This window comes from Akebia trifoliata, chromosome 8 (genome assembly GCF_017979445.1).
Source record: "Akebia trifoliata isolate Shusen 1 chromosome 8, ASM1797944v1, whole genome shotgun sequence".
NCBI lineage: Eukaryota > Viridiplantae > Streptophyta > Magnoliopsida > Ranunculales > Lardizabalaceae > Akebia > Akebia trifoliata.
The window spans coordinates 2,215,114-2,235,924 of NC_141382.1; the positions used below are offsets into that span (position 1 = coordinate 2,215,114).

The 20,811-nt window shown below is 35.7% G+C and overlaps 1 protein-coding gene across 1 annotated transcript; it reads left to right on the plus strand.

The window, feature by feature from the left end:
• Positions 1–5,177: 5,177 nt before the first annotated feature.
• On the plus strand, positions 5,178–19,527 carry LOC147395392 (V-type proton ATPase subunit a1-like). Its single transcript, XM_086450281.1, has 18 exons — positions 5,178–5,546; positions 6,090–6,134; positions 7,048–7,170; positions 7,384–7,491; positions 8,702–8,815; positions 8,939–9,112; positions 9,261–9,398; positions 9,754–9,861; positions 10,071–10,178; positions 10,325–10,473; positions 10,753–10,906; positions 12,840–13,000; positions 15,673–15,879; positions 15,973–16,156; positions 16,247–16,330; positions 17,111–17,304; positions 17,394–17,453; positions 18,424–19,527. The coding sequence occupies exons 1-18, from the start codon at positions 5,406–5,408 to the stop codon at positions 18,626–18,628; spliced, it is 2,457 nt and encodes an 818-aa protein (XP_086306407.1). The 5' UTR covers positions 5,178–5,405; the 3' UTR covers positions 18,629–19,527.
• The last annotated feature ends 1,284 nt before the right edge of the window (positions 19,528–20,811 follow it).

A 20,811-nucleotide genomic window follows, 5' to 3' on the forward strand; every position in this document is an offset into this window, starting at 1 on the left:
AGATTATGGGTTTCAGAAATTTGGGTTGGAGGTAAATAATGATGGTATTTAGGTTATTTAACATTAATTTATAAGAAAAAGTAAAAAGGGTCAATATGGTACAAGCCATTGATTTTAAATAGCAGGGGTATCTTAACTATTTACTTAAACGTGGAGGGGTACGTATAATTCACTAAAAAAAAAGTACGAATATGTTAAATTGGAATGCAAATCCCAAAAATAAGCATTCCTGTCCTTTTGGTGATCGTGGAGTTAAAAAGGCATTGCGTTTTCTTCTCTCTTTAGCAGAGAAATACTTCGGTATCTCGATAGTAAAATACTGTTGGTAGTACTAGAACTGTTCCGTCAATCATTCTCACACCTCGGGCGCCTAACTAAACCGTGCACTCAGCCAACTAATTTACTATCCAACCATAGCGTGCCACGTTGACACCGTTCTTATGTTTAGGAACGGGACACCGTACTGGACAGTGACTCGTTTTGGGGTGGGTGTGTAAAAAAAAATGGGTGTACTGAGCAAAATGGGTAGGTGCAAATAGCATCCTTTGATTAATGCTTAATGAACATTCATGGTGGTGGACTGACTGCGTTGTAGGAAAATGACGATGAAGATGCTATTCCTTAATCGCTGACCACAATTGAGACTAGTCATGAAACGTGTATTTCCTATCCATCAACACCAGTTTTGTAAGTATTGATATTGATTTCTTAGGCATATTTAGGAAGAAAAAATATTCAAGGAGTGTTTGATTCATGGAAAATCAAATTTCATAATATTCATAATTATTGAAAAACATGGAGTTTGGAGTAGAATAGGAAAGGCAATATAAAGTTAGAGAGTATTATTAAAAGAGTATGAGATCCATAACAGTATCCCATTCCTAACTAAGGTCAAGTGCCACCCCTTTTTATGCCACATGGCATTTTTTGTGATATACTGACTGTATGAATATATATAGTCCATCCCTTGGTGAATCTACACACAAAAGATCAGTTTGATTGGTGATATGCATCCATTGATAATTGCATTATCTTGAGAATGATTTATAATCGTTGGATTTTAACTCTTTCTCGATATCTTAGATCTAATGGATACAAGTTATCAAACACTATGGTTTTTTGTATGTAAATTCACCAAGGGATGGGCCACGTATCCATACAATCAATGGATCCCCAAAATGCCATGTGGCATAAAATCAGTTATTACCTGACCTTGGTTAGGAACAGGACACCCTTATGGATCCCTACTCTTGTTAAGAAAGGGGTGAGAAAAAAAAAAAACAATGGTAAAGTCAAAGGTTATCTTGAGAATATGAAATACAATAAAATTAAAAATTATCATCGGGATCTGTAATAAAATTACATCCCAACCTTCTTTATAGAGTGCAAATGGAGTGAGGTCCACCTTTATGTTTTATTGTATAGGTTGAAGTGTGGCCAATGAGTAATGTGAAAAACATGGAATCTACCATTTGATTGCACTTGAAAAAAATTAAGAAAAAATATGAGAGGATAAGGAGAAGGGATGAAATAGCAAGAAGGACGGGGGGAGAGAAAATGAGGGTGATGCAAGAAGGGGGAAGGTGGAATGTAGTAGATGAGGACAATGGGTAGAGCAAGTGAATAGAAATGACAGAGGGATAAGAAGGGGGGCGATGGATGGTGAGTGACTGGGTGGTGTACGACGTAAGGGAAGTAAGAAGAATGAGGGAGGGGGAGGGGGAGAGGTTAGGGTTGATTTTGGAGGTGGAATTTCATTGTGAAAGACTCTTCCTTGATACTACGACAGAAATATAACACCACATCCTTCTAAGTTTCATCGAAAAACTCACCCCCCCCCCCTTTAAAAAAAAAATTCAAAAATCAAAAAATAAACCAAGGTTTTGAAAATAGATGGCTATCAAACTTCCACATAACTCCCAAAATTGGAAAATGAATTCAATGGTGAATTTTTTTTTTTTTTTTTCTTTCAAAATTTATCGAATTGCTTCCTCTGCAACCTTGAAGCATCGGATAATCTTTTTGGATTTAAAGAGGTGAGCCCAAGGACCCCCAATAAGGGTGAAATCCTTACTAACTTAGTAAGGCTAGGGGGACTCCTTCCATTTCCCATGGGATAAGGTGTGTACATGTCTCATTGGAAAATGAAATTCAACCATTGGTAGGATTTCAGGTGAAGGTAAAAAACTATTTTCCTCGAGATATATTTTTCTTATAAATCCTTAACATCCAATGGTCATGTTGATCAAGCGGTTGAGTCTCTCCATCAACATGATTGTTGCGATGTTAAGGATTCCCAAGAAAAATGTATCCCTAGGAATTGATCTGAAGGAAATCTAAATTTTTCTTCAAATACCAACAGTCATGTTGATGAAGAGCCTCAATCGAGAACCGAAGGCTTGAGGCTACAAAGGTCCTATTTTAAAATTGGGTGTTGTTATTTGTTAACGTGCTCCCAATGGGCATACGTATATGTATTAAATACACCACACAAAAAAAACTTACCTAAAATACCATCGACTTTCCTCCCTACCCCAAATACTCTCAAATGATTATTTTTTAGGTGTATTTAATGCATCTAACCATGTGCCCTTAGGTCACACATTAACCATGGATTTTTTCGAATGTTATACTACCTTATCTTAAAGTTTTTTCCCTCTTAAAGGCTACCAAGGGACAAATTGTAAGAACAATTTTTTAAATCGGAAGTTTAAAAAAGGTGTAAGCATCTTGTAATTCCACAAAAAGAGTAATATTGATAGGCATTATGCACAAGTACCAACACGAATCTCGAGTACATCTTTTGGGATATGCGGATGCCAACATGGCACTCAAACATGGTTGTCAAGCACATACGCTAGCGCCAACACCAATGTTAGTGGCTCCAACAACAGTGCCGTTGGTACCAACACCAATGGTGCCAACGTCAACAATAGTATTAGGGGCGCTAACACCATCAAAAGTGGCGTTGACACCAATACTAGTGGTGCCAGAGCCAGCAACAATACCAGTGGCGCCACCATCAATGATGCCAACACCAACACCAGTAGTGATCCTTTTGAATCCATTTGCAACTTTTTACATTCACATGTTGATGGAGCCATCCGTTGGTGATCAGTTGACTGTTGTGTCAGAACCATGTTGTGACTTTATTAGCCCGACGGCTAGCATTCTACATCAACAACTCTTTCGCCAAGCTTCGAATGGAACCTACTATAATTAACATCTTAGACCACGAGACTTAGACCAAAGCTAGGGGGAGTATTCAATACCAGGGTTTGGTAGGCCTTAAGTAAGAAATCTGAGGATGTCAAGATGGACAAACGCTTAATACTTGAGCTCTATGCTTTGAGATAAAAGTGTCAGCATTCCTGAAGCTTGTGACAAGTAAAGTTAAGGAAACCCCAAAAGGATTGATCCTCTAGCCACGAAAGAGTTGAACCTCTTGTAGACCTAATAAGAGGAGTCCAACCTCATATCTTGACAGATAGCCTCCTCAAAAATAAGGAGGCTAGATGGGCTCTGCTTGTAGTAGCAATCCTTATATATCATATTAACAATTGAAATATAGTCGAAAAAAAAATCTATATTTGACAGGACTTCTTCCTATACCTGTGAATTCCATCAACCCCTTTAACAGACGATCAGGTGCACTTATTTGTCATGGGTTGATTGCTCTGCTGACACAAGCATATAAACATAAGGAGTTAAACTAGGACAACAACTTATCTTACCTACCCATCTATCACCTCGAGTGACACCTTTTGCCTAAAAAAAAACAACAAAATAGAGGCCCCTATTTATAAACTCAAGCAATCTCTTAGATGAGAAGGGATCCCACAAGGGTATCCTTTTGGATACTTTCTTTGTCTTCACATCTCTCTCTTTCACTCTCCCTCTCTTCAACACCTGGTCTTGTACACCCCTCTTGGTTCAGGTCCCGTGAATCCTACCTCATATCTTTCTCAACCAAATGATGACCACACAACCATGCAGTGAGCTGAAGTGGACATCGAATCATAGTCATCTTGTGGATCTACCATGTATTCTAAGTCCTTATATGCGGTAACTTTTATAGTGAATAAGTAATTATCCCACTTTAGTTACAGTCAAATGTCATGTCGCACACTCACACGATGACGCATGGACATCATTTCCATCATATAAATGTACACAAAGATTTATGGGTGGGTTGTTTGATGTATCATTTCAACATTGAATTTGATATATGGTTCGACCAATAAATATGGGAAAATATATACATCATATTATATATATGTTTAGTGTAGGAAGTTTATTTAAACTAGGTTTGATTCAATCTGATTATCAGGTTGGGTTTGGATTCTAAAAGCAGGATCTGGTACAACCCAATTCGATCCATTCCAATACTTATCAAATCGACTATGGATTTTATCCAATAAGATTGGCTTGGTCCCAACCAATCTAATCTGAATCCGATCCATTGAAACTCCTGGCCATTAGATTTAGCATCTTTCATTAGATTAAGAGTCATGATAATCTGACGCCCCCTTATGTCCCATCATAGAATCGTAGATCATTTGCCTTGAGATACTTCAAAAAAATATTTTTGATTCTACATATCCCGAGGCAAATGATCTACGATTCTGTGATAGGGGCATCAAAAATCATTATTCTTAGATGGTAAATCATTGGGGGCTTTTGTTTTTCATTGAGTTGAAGTGATAGCCATGGATTATTTCATCGAGATAGAAGTAAAAAGAATCAGTCGTGTTGGGGTGACACAAAAGTGATAAAATGATGTAGTGTCATGCAAATTACCATAGATTCATTTTACTCGAGATATGAGTAAAAACCATCTACGGTTATGTGTGTGCCACTACATCATTTTTAAATTTTTGTCACCTTTATATCTCCGTTTGTGTCGTTCCAGCATTTTCCAAAAAGAATATACTGTTATGTCCGCACCTCCACGTCAAAAATGTGAGAATCGCAGTAAAGCCCAATGTCTGCTCGTCTTAGATATCTTCATGTTGGGTAACAACCCACAAACGATAAAAGCCAATCCGACGGTTAGAAATCACCGTTGAAACTAAATAGTTTCAGTGTATACGTCCACGCACTGAAAACGCACTAGTTTGGGTGAAGAGCATAACAAAGTGGTGCTCGATAGAATTTTCCACGTGGCGCTCAAAAATGAAGTCCGGAATCTGGTATCTATCCAACTCCGGGGAGTATAGGATGCCTCCTCGCCTTTGATAGGGATTTGGGGAATTTTCCTCGTCAAATGGTAGTTGCAATTTGCAAAGCGAGGACTCAAAATCGGGACATCGAGATCGACAACACAATAGAGAGAGAGAGAGAGAGTTTTTCAGATCTGAAGATCCATCTCATTTACAGAGAAAATCTGCTCTGGTTTATGGAAAATGGAGTTCTTCAACAACTTGCCCGCCATGGATCTCATGCGATCAGAGAGGATGACCTTCGTCCAGCTCATAATCCCAGTCGAATCTGCTCACAGAGCCATCGCATACCTCGGAGAACTCGGTCTTCTCCAATTCAAAGATGTAAGAATCACACCCGATCTGTTTAAAATTTCATATCATTCGGATTTGAATTCCTCCTATAATCCGTTAATTTATACGAATTAAACTTATATGTGTTTCAATTATTATGTGTGAGATTGAGATTTGCATTCATTCGGATCTTTTGCTGATTAATTGTAATTTGATATAGATTATTCGATAAGCAAAGTTCACGGTTGTTTCGTGTCTGCATTTCAATTGTTTTATTGGTCGATATTAGATAATTTGTTATTTTTAAAGCATAAATGCGTGTTCTTGATTGTAATTGACGGTGGAACAATGTAGTTTAGTAGATCTAGATCTAGTTTAGTAGAGAGAAATTAGTTAGTATTTTGGAGCGCCGCTGCTACTTCATGTTAATTTGTTTCGAGAACAAGTATGAACATGTAAGAGGACAGTATAAAAGAATTGTAGGGCATTAAAACTAGGTTTCTATTTGATACACTCTGTGTGTACGCATGTTCATGGACTCTCATGCTTGACTGTATTTGATCTTCAACTTCTAACTATTTTGTTTCCTGGCAGTTAAATGTTGATAAAAGCCCGTTTCAACGAACATTTGTTAATCAGGTATGAACTGTCCAGAATTGTTTTAATGGTTGGAAGTCCGACATGAAAACTTCCCTAGAAATAATATGGACTGATGAGCTATGGCAACCCAGTCTATGAAATTTAAAATGTAGCTGCATAGTAAGCATCTTTCAGAGTCCTCAGATGTACGTTTTTGGTTAAATTAAGGTTGAATTCAACGTAAAAAACCAACCCTCGCCCAACCTGACACTTTGTCACTCCTTTTACTAGATACTTCTTTTAGTGTTTTTTTTTTCTTGTTCATGAATCTGATTGGAGTCGTAACATACATAAAGAATGGTATGGCATAGGATGATATGCAAATATATGAAGGTGTCAGCTAGCTTAGTTGGTAGAGACTATGGGTGATGATACCATGAGCTTGGGTTCAATTCTTTCCATCACAAAGTTACCGATCTCATTAAAAACAGGCTTACCAATCAAAAAGAAAAATGATACCTAAATATACATACAAGCAATATTACCATTTAATATATCTTCTAGTCTAGTGGAGATAGATAAGCAGACAACATTCAACATGCCTTTCATTGTTGCTTAATAATAGGGTTGTTGCACCTGCTTCGACTCTCTCTTTTGTTGTTGTTGTTGTTGTTGTTGTACCTGCTGAACGGTAATTGGAGTGGCTAATAACCTTTTGTTTTTGAGACATAAATGGCTAACAAACTTTGATATATGGTCTAGATGGAAAGCAGGGGGACCTCCTGTTTAGGAACTTTCTTTTTTCTGTTGAGTATGCATTCCTCTAATTTTAAGAGTGTTAAAATGTTATTAAATGTATAGCATGCATATATTGGTATTCAAACCATTAATTAACTTTTCCTGAGTTTTCTTTCATAATAAAAATCTAAAATTATGCTTCCTGCTATTGTGGTTATTGGGAGCTATTCCATAGGTGAAACGATGTGCAGAGATGTCACGGAAGCTGCGATTTTTCAAAGACCAAATCAACAAGGCTGGTGTAGCATTGTCAGCTCGTCCTGGCATGCAACCTGATATTGAATTGGAAGAATTAGAGGTGTAGAACTTTACTAATTACTTTCTGCCAAGAAATTATTCCGTGTTTCTTCATGGTTTTATTTTTTATGTTCTTTTCTTGGTACACAATGCATAACTTGATTGCTTCATCTTACTAGGTAATAGTAAGAGCAATAAGTTAATCTTCTTCTTTAATAACTGCTTGGTTCAGAAATCTAACAATGTTATTAATTTTTGATCATCTTGGTTTCAGATACAACTTGCTGAGAATGAAACAGAACTTATTGAAATGAACACGAATAGTGAGAAACTGCGACAAACTTACACCGAGCTTCTGCAATTCAAACTTGTACTGCAGAAGGTAATATGTTCTTATCGTGTGGTTCAGCACAGCATAATAATTATCTAGTGACATATTTCCAGGATGCTGTTACATTTCTCCCGTATAATTTACTCGTATTTAGTTCAATTATCGAGAGGAAACCTTCCACAAGTCATTGGAAACATTTTTGCCTATGATATTATTTTATCAGGGGTGATGAACAAACTTAAAGCCTTGCACTGCAACCTTGCCTATTGAACCATCTTTAATGCATAACTTGCAAAACACATCAATGGTGCATGTGATGAGGTCATGTGACCATGACACACACACACACAAGAAATTCATTGGGGTCCATAGAAACACACACACCTTGAAATTGTCTGCCTACGCCCACCCCTTGATGATATCTTCATAGGAATCATACGGGTGGATTGATAGATTGATACAATAGGAACCTTTGGTAAGATTCCTGTTCCTGTAAGCCCAGCAGATAAAGTTTATAGCACAATCCATTTTAAGGATTAGTGACTTGGCCATTATGTTTCTTTGGCACTAGATGTTCCCAAAATTGATATTATTGAGTCGGGTAAATTCAATAATTGTAACAGGGACCAAGCCCGTGTCTCGGTAGTGATTACCAACATTGGTATTAGGTTTTTGACACGACAACTTTGAAAAGTGCAAAATGACTAGACCAGAAAGAATAGATGGTCTTATGATCTCTTCAAATGTGATCAATATACATCACTAAAATAGAAATATAGCACTGTGGGAGCATGTATGTACTTCGGCCCGCCAGCTCAACCTCTAGGGACAATGTTGTTCTCAATCTCCCTCCTTACATATAGCATAGCTGAAATATGGAAATGGTAGCTTTTGGAGCATCTATTATCCATCAATAATGATTAACTGTTGTCTCTATGGATGTCTGTTAGGTATGTAACTGAAAACTAGAGATAGTGTTCCTCTTGAGTTTGTGTCACCTATTATATTTTTTGTGAGCTTAAGAATTAATCTTTTTGTCCATTCCATATCAATCCAAGTTGTCCATGCGTGTCAGTCACTTTTGGAAATGCATTGCCATCTCTAATTTTCTCAGTACCTTACATGCATTGTACTGGATCATTCATCTCTATCTTATCTTACAATGATTATAATACAATTTTTTTGTGCTTCCTCATGCATAAGACTTTCTTATGAATTTTTGTGCAATTGTTTCTATGCCTTCTCATATTTTTTATTCCAGGCAGGTGGCTTCCTTGTTTCATCAAAGAGCCATGCAGTTACGGAGGATAGGGAATTAGATGAAAATGTATATTCAACTGATGACTATGTGGAGAGAGCGTCATTGCTTGAGCAGGTATTTTTTGTTTATAATCCCACTTATAATTATGGTTTTATTTATTATAACTTACTCATGCATAATTATTTTTATGGAACCTATAATTATGGTTTTATTTACTATAACTGACCCATTTTACAGCAAATGCAACCGGGGCCATCAAACCAAGCTGGCTTGAGATTTATTAGTGGGATTATATCAAAATCCAAAGCTCTAAGATTTGAGAGGATGTTATTCCGAGCTACAAGAGGCAATATGCTTTTTAATCAGGCACCAGCTGATGAATATATCATGGATCCCGTAACAACTGAAATGGTCTGCTTTGTTTCTTTTATATGGAATTTATTGTGGAATTGGAACTTATTTGATGAACTTCCTAATAGTTGCAACCTCTTTGTGGCTGTTCATAGTATCAATTGCATTCTTAATTGTAACTATGACAATTCCTTCGGTTTTCTATCAGGTCGAAAAAACAGTCTTTGTAGTCTTCTTTTCAGGGGAGCAGGCAAAAACAAAAATACTGAAAATTTGTGAGGCATTTGGTGCAAATTGCTACCCTGTTCCTGAAGATATTACCAAACAGAGGCAAATAACTCGAGAGGTATGCATGCTTCCCCTTAAGGAGGTCAACTATTTATCTTCCTATGCATCATATAATCCATTCTGCCACAAGAGATGCTCTTTTTTTTTTTTAAATGAAGGTGTTTGTTTAGTGCATCAGAGTCTGTATTTCCTCTCCAATATATAATTTGTTCTGATTTACTTATTGGATTAACACTGTGTGTCTGAAAGGTCACATGCTTATAATTCTTTTATGAGAGCATTTAGGAGCAGATATACAATTGTTTGCAAGTTTTTTCAGCAGATTGCTTATGTATCTAGTGTTTTTCGTTGTTCTGCAATATATAATCATTGTGTATTAACTTCTCTTAGTAATTCTGAAATTTCTCTTACAGGTTTTATCACGTCTCTCTGAATTGGAAGCTACTCTGGATGCTGGGACCCGTCATCGGAATAAAGCCCTTTCAGAAATTGGATTCCACTTACAGAAGTGGACAATTATGGTAAGCTGCCCGAAGCTACCACCTTCATCATGTCTCTGTTTAATTATAAGCTAGTAGCTGCAAGACATTGAAAACCAAAATTTACCTCAGCAATCAACGATATAAGTTATTGGAAATTGCGAATCAGGACATGGTATTCAACAGTGAATGAATGTTGCATCTTTAACTTGATATTAAATGTTTCCTTTCTAATTTCCATCTTTTTCTAGGTAAGAAAGGAGAAAGCTGTATATGATACATTGAATATGCTCAATTTTGATGTTACAAAAAGATGTCTTGTTGGTGAGGGCTGGTGCCCAATATTTGCAAAACCTCAGGTACTCTATTGTGATTAATTAATAGTCAATAAATTTTGCTCTATGGACAAATACATTACAAAATGGAATCCAGTACTTTTGTGATACTTAACTGAAGCTTTTGCAGAATGACAGCCTAAAATGATCTACATCTTGTGATGCAACAGATTCAGGAGGCATTGCAACGTGCAACACTTGACAGTAATACACAAGTGGGGATAATATTTCATGTGATGGATGCTGTGGATTCACCACCCACGTATTTCAGAACCAACCCTTTCACCAATGCATTTCAGGAAATCGTTGATGCATACGGGTATGTCATTCGACTTATACCACATAGCTATTATTTATGTTGGGCATACTAACAGTATCTATATGTATCCTGGAAAGATAAATAATTTGCAAACAGAAGCCCCATCTCTTTTAATAATTAATGATGTGATTCACAAGCAAAAGGCTTTAGCTGCAACAAATGTCAAACAAAGTTGATGTTATCTACAATATATGGAACTCAATAATTAGTTTCGAACCTTTCCTTGTTTCGGATCAGTATGAATTTTCAAAATATTGACACAGCAATTTTGTTTTGCAGTGTTGCAAGATACCAAGAAGCAAATCCGGCAGTTTATACTGTTATTACATTTCCATTTCTTTTTGCCGTGATGTTTGGTGACTGGGGTCATGGAATATGCTTGTTGTTGGGGGCATTAATTCTTATAGCTCGTGAGAGAAAACTTGGTTCTCAGGTATTCTTTTATATCAGATTCTTATACTATTGGGTCAGAAAAAGTTTATATTTGAAGAAAATACCTGTTTAGTATCTTGTTTCTGTGGAATGAAATGTGTTCAAGTTACCCTAGATTGATTAGTTTTCTGCTAGTAGTCTAAACTGCCAGTCTTACATGTTATTATATCCATGGTTCATAATTTCATGTTGTTTTGGAATGTTTCAACAGGACGTTACAGTTTCAGCTGAAACCTGAATGAAACATTGACCTTGAAACATTCTATGTTTCAGGAATGTTTCGGTCGAGACCGTTTTGGTTTTTTCTCCGGACAAAAATATTCGCTTGAAACAAGATTTTAAAACTTTATTATATCAAGATAACCGTATCATTATTTTTTGTTCATGATATTGATATAGTTATCTTGACTTGAATTGTTAATGCAAAATGTAAATAGCCTCCAAGCATTGCTGTCTGTATTTTTACAAACGCTGCAACTAAAATTTTGGATCTTTATTGATTTCCACCATCCTATGGATTATACCGTCTTGAATTTATAGTTAGTAATTCACTGTGCTGGTTAAGATGCAAGACCATTGGGTTGTGCATAACTGAATATAGGTCATCCCTTGGTAGTTGAGTGGTTTCCCATTCATTTGCAGCTCTAATTTAAAATACCGCTTCCATAAATTTATCTGCATTTTGTAGGTCTGAACCTGCAAATCGTTCTATTGTGTTAAACATTTCTAGATATTGTTCAAAGATGCATAATTTTACTGGATAGTGTTGAACGGTGTTGGAGAGCATGGTGTGGATGTATAGTCGATTGGACAAAAGTTATATATGCACACGTATCAAGAATGATTTGAGGTGCTAGAGAGCTCATTCCGAGAGAAAGATTAAATGGCCCGACCTCTATCTGATTTTCCTTTTTGCTAAAGCAACTGGCTCTGCCCTTCACTGTCAATCTTATTAGTTGAGGGTGAGCGTGGCAGGAGAATCAGAAAACCTATTAAAGCGAGGCAGAAGGAGCAGTATTAATCAAGCCATGTGGACGTGGACTTCACAAAAAGTGAAATTTTATAAGACTGAAACTGAACAGAAAAGATACAAAAAGTGAGTGGTCAAACAAGCCACCATACAAAGGTGTACCAAAAGAAACAAAAAAACAAAAAAGGTGGAGAAAACCACAACTCACTCAATCAGAACATAATAATTCCGATCTAAACATAAAGTCTTCAAAGAAAACCCCTTTGTGAAATTTTTTTCTCCAAAGAAATATCAGCCATACTATGAGCATAATGACCTCTTGCAATGAATGCTCCTTCCCTTGAAAAGTCCTATCGCTCTGCTCCATCCAAATTCCCCAACACACAACAAGCAGGGTTAGTGACCAAAATATCATTGACTTCCAATTCTGCTACTTTAAATGACTATCATGCTTCCATTTCTAAGCTTTGTTTCATATTGATTCCAACTTGAATGTACGTTTATCAGTGTTTTTTTACGTCATATTTTGTTTAGTTAGAACTAGAATCATGTCAGACTATCATGCTTCCATTTCTGCTACTTTAAATGACTATCATGTTTCCATTTCTAAGCTTTGCTCCATATTGATTCCAACTTGCATGCGGAGTTATCCATATTATTATCTTTTTAACAAAATAAAGTGACTTTAACACCATGCCTTTTACCAGTACATGCAAAATGTAGCATGAGATAGTGAAGATTAGTTTGTTTGATATCAGCAGGAGTTATGCTGGAACTGCAGATTTCTTTACATTTTCATATTTTATGAATATTTTCATTATTAAGAAATCTAAAATTAATCAGTGTATTTTTGTTTACTATCTAATAAATGTGAAATATATTATTAATAGTTATAGTAAAATATTAGGCAACTGGAAAACATCTGTAAGCACCTGTGATTTACATCTTTTTGTTTTCTTGTCAGAAACTCGGCAGCTTCATGGAGCTGGCATTTGGTGGGCGCTATGTAATCCTGTTAATGGCAGTGTTTTCTATCTATTGCGGTTTGATTTACAATGAGTTCTTCTCTGTACCTTATCATATATTTGGCAAGACTGCTTACAGATGCCGGGATACTACTTGCAGGTATACTTCTAGATATTTTATGTTTCTCAGATAGAGGATCTAGTATATGAAATATTGTACTATCGACATGTCAGCATTCTAACAAAACTGATCTGATGCTTAATATATACTAGTAACCCTTCTCCTTTATGGACTTTAAAGTGAAAATGTCATTTTAATGGTGATCATGTTCACCAGCAGTTACCTCTATTTTCTTTATCCCATAACATAAACAGTTTTCTTACTTCTGCCATCTGGGTGCTGTGCATTGGTTGTATTGGCTCCAACAAAATACTTGCAAGCAACTGTTGAATTGATATGGCTTTAGTGTTCTGCAACTAACGTAAAAATGTAGTGGATCAGTCGAGATTTAGTAGTTACTGTATCTTTCTTATAATTGAAAAAATATCTGCTCTACAGTTTGGGTGTTTTTTGTGTTCCGAGACTGATCATGGGGGATGCTGCTAACCACGTATTTATTGTGTTTATTTTCAAAAATGCCTCGCAAGATTTTAGACCAAAATCTCATTGCTTAGTTGTAGGTTCATAACTTTCTGTTTTAAATTGTACCTTGGTTATATTTCATCTATTCAACAAATTCAGTAATGAGCCTAATGAGCATAATGGTCCTATTGTTCCGATGGAGAGAAGAACCTATGATTACCTTTCGGGAAATTTCCAAACGAACAATTTCAACAAAATCTTTCATTTTTTTTACTATGTTAAACTCTATTTTGCTACATTGGCATGCTAGTTTTATCTTCTGTGTCTGCGACTTGATGTTTATGAAAAATCATTTCTCAGAGTTGTCCTCATCGTCTTTTTTGTGTGTATGGCGAGCATTTGGACATTCCCAGATTTCTTTTCTGTTGACGTCCTTTCCCTGAAAAGGGAAAATGTATGTTGCGGGAAAAAGTAACCTGGCTTTTTGGTTTGTCTGGATGCATAACACTTCTCTGTAGCAGGCACTACCTTGCATCTAGCCTGAGCTGACTCCTTTTGGTTCTGCATCGTAGTCCTGTCTCCCACCATTAGTGAAAGACCTTCCCGTCTCATTTCATTTCCTGCCTTCTGATTTGCTTACCATCATTTTTTTTCTCTAGCAGTCTAGGTGGATTTTGATTTCTGTCGTGGGAAGAATGAGAAACCTAGAAATATGCTGAACTTGCTCCTGTTGTCCTGCCAGAGAAATTAAGCTCCAAATGACAGTTTTTTGACTTGTACGTTGAGAAGTGCGTCAAGTGCATTTGTGTGTGTGTGTGTGTTGGGGGGGGGGGGTGAGCGGGTGAGACTGTTTTGTGTAGCTTTTCTTATTTATTTGGTCTGCTTATTTGGATAGAATCCTCACTTTGCATCACCTGATATCTTGTGGCATCACCTTTGTGAATTTCTTCTCTTTGTGCAAAGAGCATGGTGAATGTTCACCTTCTCATTCATTGCTCTTTTGTGCGGTCTGTTTGGTTTCCTACCCCTTTTTTATGTTAAGTGGAGCTTTCCTTCTTTCATATCTTCTGTTTTAAGCTTCACATACCCCTTCTTCAATCTCTAGAGAAGGATTATTTGTGGAGTTCGATACCTTGTCACATTTTTAGGTAAACGACAATATCTCCTGTAGGTTATTGTTGTTGTTTTTCTGGAGTAGAGTGTTCAAAGGGTTGTTCTTTAAAGGTTTCATGTTTAGGTGGGAAGTTGTTTCTAAGATGGAGGATCGAGGTCGTCTGTTTTTTTTGCTTTCTTGTTTTTCTCCTTTGTAGGTAGCTCTCTCAACCTTCGTTTTTTTCCTATCTAATATATTTACATACATTCAAAAAAAGAAGGCAGCTATTCTATGTCATGAACTTGACTTTATTTGTGAGAGGATGTATGACCTCATATGAGATAATGAGAATGCTTGCTTGCAGTTGTGTTCTTCTGATCCATGTTGCTTACAAATTCACTATTTCTCTCTTACGTGTCTCTTGCCTGAGCTTTGATATCCTTGGGAGCATAACTGGAGCAATATTGTCATTTTTGTGGATTTCCATGTACTCAAGTCTTTATGTCCTTACAATCTTCGAAGCATCTGGATTTCTCCATTATTGTTTCTATTTTTTCATTTTCTCCTCTCTTCCACCAATAGAACTAGAGTTATTAGAAATAGCCTAAGAAAACAAGATAGAGAATTTAGATTTATAGCTCAGTAGACTACTACAAATTTCCAAGCTTTCTAGGGGGTGCCCCAATTATGCCTGTGAATCCCTGGAAAATCATGTGATCTAGAATGAGCTTTTTCTTTAAAAATAATAAAAATTCCTTTGCTTTACTCTTAATTTTTATTTTTTTTATTTTTTATTTTTATAGTTTTTCAAGGTTGATTTAAATTCTTTGTCCTATTGTGTCTAATCTCGATTTTTAATACTGAGACTTTTAGTAATCCTAATATCGATTTCTCATAGTTTTCTTTCAATTCTTCCACCATATACATTTTATTGTACATATAATTCCAATCCTGTTGTTTACTGGCCTAACATCACTTACCTCAACTTCATCATGCTTCCTTTTTCACCTTGTTGTATCTGGGGCTGATGCATTTTTAATCTGTTGAGCTCATTCAACTCTTTTCTATTACTAGTAGGGTTATAATCCGAGTTTTTTGATCTTAGGTTTGTTCTAATGTTTGATATTGTGTGCTTGATTTCTTGTGCGTTGATTAGTGATTCACGTACAATCGGTCTAATCAAATACCGGGAGCCCTACCCTTTTGGTGTGGATCCTAGCTGGCGTGGAAGTCGTTCAGAGCTACCATTCCTAAACTCTCTCAAAATGAAGATGTCTATTTTGTTAGGTATTACTCAGATGAATTTAGGAATCTTATTGAGTTACTTCAACGCTAGGTTCTTTGGCAGCTCATTGGATATAAGGTATGTTATGCACCCTCTTTCCGCATCAATCACTCTATCTTGTTGTAAGGGCATTACAACCAAGCATATTGATTTTCTTTTTTTTCTTTGTAGGTATCAGTTTATACCACAAATAATATTTCTTAATAGCCTTTTCGGCTATCTTGCACTCCTCATTGTCATCAAGTGGTGCACAGGGTCTAAAGCGGACCTCTATCACGTGATGATTTACATGTTCTTGAGTCCCACTGATGATCTTGGTGAGAATCAGTTGTTTTGGGGGCAGAAACCACTGCAGGCAAGACGTCTTATTCTTCTTATTACTATGATTTTGTTATTTGTTTCTAGTAGTTTTGTTTGTTTAATTTATGCCAGATCCTTCGTGCAGATCCTATTGTTGCTTTTGGCTCTTGTTGCTGTTCCTTGGATGCTCTTTCCAAAACCTTTCATTCAAAAGAAGCTTTATTCAGAGGTAAATTGGATGTTATGCAACACGCCTTTGACCTTTTAGATATCATGTTTAAAGGAAGTTAATGTGGCTTTTCTGAGTCTAGTTCGCATTTTCTGAATGAAATGTTCTTTTCTTCATGTTTATTCTTCCTTTTAAACTCAAGTCTAACCTTTTTTTCTTATTATTGATTGTATGGATGTTAACGTAAGCAATGTGTTTGTGCATTTTAGGATACATTTTGATCCTATAATTCCAAGAAAAATATTTCAAATGGAAAAGAGTGATTGTTATTATTGTAGTTTCTAACATAATTATATTGTTCTCTCTTCTATTCTTTTTTTTTTTCTGACATGTTCATCTTATCATTGTTGATAGTTAAATGTTTCCTCGATTTATATATTTGATTGTTACTTTCAAATGTTTTTTGCACTGACAACAATGAAATTTAATTTCAAAAAAAAAAAAAAAAAGTTAAATAATTACATATGATTTTTGGTTGGTCAACTAATATTATTTCTGTTCTTTATGTCTATTATTTTATAGTTTCTAAACAACTACGATTTAGGATTTGGTTATGTCTGCCATCTTAAATGTCAAGTTGTGATTGTTTTTACCTGGCTCTATTGTATTTTAGGAATTCCTAAAAAACCATCATCACTGATTTCAGAAGAAATGTATTTTATTTTAGAAATCTTCAAATAGTCATCCTCTCACCATTAAAATGAATGAAGGAAAATGGATCAAAGAGCTTGGAAAATTATGAAACCAGTTACTAATTTTATTTTTGGTAATGTTTTATAGAGATTTCAAGGTCGCACATATGGGATGCTTGGTACCTCTGAGGTGGATCTTGATATGGAACCTGATTCTGCACGGCAACACCACGAGGAATTTAATTTTAGTGAGGTCTTCGTGCATCAAATGATACATTCAATTGAGTTTGTTCTAGGTGCAGTTTCAAATACTGCTTCATATCTTCGGCTCTGGGCTCTAAGGTATAGTGATGTTGTGTCCGCCTTTTCCCTTCTCACTTGATTTGTTTAAATTATTATAGTTTGGCTCATGCTGCTTGTTGCTAAAACAGCTTGGCCCACTCCGAGTTGTCGACCGTTTTTTACGAAAAGGTCTTACTACTTGCTTGGGGGTGAGTTCTAATTTATAACTCTGTTCTATTGCATTCTCTTCCATTTTCTGCTTTAATATTTTAAGTTGATGCATGAAACCTAAAATTGAACTAGTTCAAATTATTCAGTCAAAAAGAATAGTTTAAATCCGCAATCAATAAAGGAAGTTTAATTCAGATATGGAGAAATATTGTAACAACAATTGAGTGGAGAAATATATGCAAGATGAATAGCATTTCACATGTATTGAGGCAAGAATCTGAAGGACTAAAGGGAGTTTCGCTGAGTGAATTACTTTACACAAAAAAGTCACTATCACTGGTACTTTGAGATCACTATAAGTAGGTATCAATGGAACTTGTGGACTCGTGAAGTGATTTGAACAAGCCAAAACGTGAGAATGCAAGACATTCCTTGGTGGTTCACACTAGAAAGTGGATACAAGAGAGAAAATTTGCTATTAATTGTTAAAGATAATATCATTTGAGTAAATAAATTTTAATTACCTCATTAAGTTTTATAGCTTAATTGACGTATGACCGTGTTCTTCTGTAGGACAAACAATTGAAATTGAGGGCTTTCGACAAATTTTTGGGTTTTGTGTTTTTTAACCTGAAAATCCAAAAGATAACCTAGGATTTTAGGAAAGTTTGTGGAATCCGAATGCCCTCAAAGGATTTTGCAAGTAGTTTACTGGGCATCATCTAATATTATTTGATTGAGGTGGTTGGAGATGCCATAACCTAAATCAACTCCTATAAAATGTTCTCGTATATAATACAGTGCTAAAACTTAAAAAAGAAAGAAAAAAGATATAGAAATTCTTATTTGAAACCATATCTTGTCTTAACCTTCTATTAATTCAATATAAATAAATTAATTAATAATTTATGATGCACTTGATCTACACGAACCATCCATGTTGATTTTCACGGACATTTCAGCCCTGGTGTATTGCTCTATTGTTAATGATACAGATGATGGTGACAGGTTTGACAACTTCGCCATACGATTGGTGGGACTAGTGGTTTTTGCCTTTGCCACTGCTTTCATATTACTTATGATGGAGACACTGAGTGCCTTTCTTCATGCCTTGCGTCTCCATTGGGTGGAATTCCAGAATAAGTTCTACCACGGTGACGGCTACAAATTCAAACCCTTCTCCTTTGCTGCGTTGGTTGACGAGGAAGACTGATCATCCATACTTGCATTCCCTTTAGAACCCAGCCCTTCTTGTTTCTCATCTCATTAACTTAAAAAAAAACTAACTGTACCAAAGAAGCACAAAACAGAAGCCATAGATAGGTTTTATTTAGTAAGCCGATCAAAAGAAGAATCCCATTGGAGTTATGGAGAAAGATTGATTCAATTTTTTTGCTCTACTGTTTTCCAGCTCTAGTAAAAAAAAAAAAAAAAAAAAAAAAGGTAAAATCTGCGCTGCACAGCTCTGCTCAAATTGTTTTGGAGATGTTGGGTATAATTGGACGTGTCGCATACTCTTGGAAGCTGGTCAAATAGCAGTTGAGTTTATGTAAATTTTTATTCGAGGCCAGCCATTGTTAGATCAAATTTATATAAAGAGCTGGGGATCCCTAAATGCCATGTAGTTAGCCCTTTGCGACAGTTCCTTGGAGTCGGATTAGCAGCTTTTATTGTTTTCGCACACAAACAGCTGTGGATTTTTGCAGGTAATTAGCCTTCATAAAGTTACTTTTTTGGCCCTTCTTACATTTTTCCCTGTTCAAATATTTAGCTTTGTATGACTAAGTGTAGTCTTGCTGGAGTCATGTTCTCTTTGTAAGAATTCAGGCGGACAAGTTCTTTAGATGATTAATCTATTTTTATCTATTTGAAAAAGGGGGAGGGAGGGGGTTACTGTGGAGAGTGGTGACGAGTCGTACATTTTCTCAGAGGAATAATGGGATTGAAACTTCTGCTTGCATTTGTGGATGTACAGTTTCGAACTTGTTTGAGAGCAAAATGACTTGGGGCGAGGTAGTCAATGTGAATTGACTTACATTTGACTTATCCCATATTTTGAAAATGTTTGTCAAGTTAATAAAAGCTTCACCTAGTCAATTGGGTTTTGTGTTATTGACGGAAAATAATTTATCCTTTTTAGTGATTTAAATATTTGGTAAATATGAAAAAAATAAGATTGTGATAAAGCATCTACTAGTATATCATATAATAAGAAATTTTTTTAGTTATTCAAATATAAATATTTATTAATAGCTAACTTTAAAAATGGTAAAAAGCTTGAATTCTAATTATTATAAACATAGATCAAAGCTGGTTATTTAGGTGCATATCCCAAAAAAATAAAAAATTATTTCATTAGTTTATGGGATGTTGTAGACGATGATATCAGACTAATCTTGTAGCCGTTATATTTGTCGATTTTAATGTGGTGATGCTTTGTGGGAATTGCATTCAAACTTAATCTTGCCCAGCTCTGGTCTCCCTTGATCTGGACCATTCAGCTATAGGGCCGCTTGGGTGACCTTGTGAACAGAGATAAAGCTCTATTTTTATGAATAATGATTTTCTGATGCCCCCTCGTACATATGCCCTCTTATACGTCCATCACAGAATCGTAGATCATTTGTCTGAGGATACGCAGAATCATAAATCTTTTTCTTGTGTATCTCAAAGCAAATGATCTACGGTTCTGTGATGGGTGCATCAGATTATAATGACACTATTTTTATTGAACATGTGGAGAATAGGAGTCTACTATTTGGTAATGATTTAGACTTTATATTGTCCAATCACTGTGATCAATGGGGGTGTTTTGTGTTAATTATGGTAATTTACTAGAAATAAATATATTAATTTTGAAAAAGAAGAGTATTTAGTAGAAGAGAGTAACTGTTTCTACGTATCGCTTATTAGTCCAACTAGCCTCATTAAGTTAGCAAGGATTCCTTGTGGCATAAAAATAAAAATAAAAAGCACAATCCGATGCTTTAGGGTTGTAGACGACAAAATTTTATGAATTTTGAAAAAAAAATATTTTTCACCGTTGAATTTTAATTTTTGGAGTTATGTGAAACTTTGGTAGCCAACTATTTTCAAAACCTCGGATCAAAGAAAAAAAAAAAAACTTTTTTTAATCTGAGCTTTTCAATGGAATCTAAAGGGCTGTGGTGTTGAATTGCTGTTGTGGTAATCCATTTGTGCAAACACAATCCTTAACAAGGCTTAAAATCTTTCTAAGTTAATAAGGAAAATGTTTTTCATTGCGTACACAGGATGTAGAATTTCCGTCATAATCAGATCATGGGTTCCAACTTCCAACCTTACGTTTGGCAATATTATGTAACGAGTTCACGTCAATTGATATATGTAGGCATAAATTGGATGTATCATTAAATA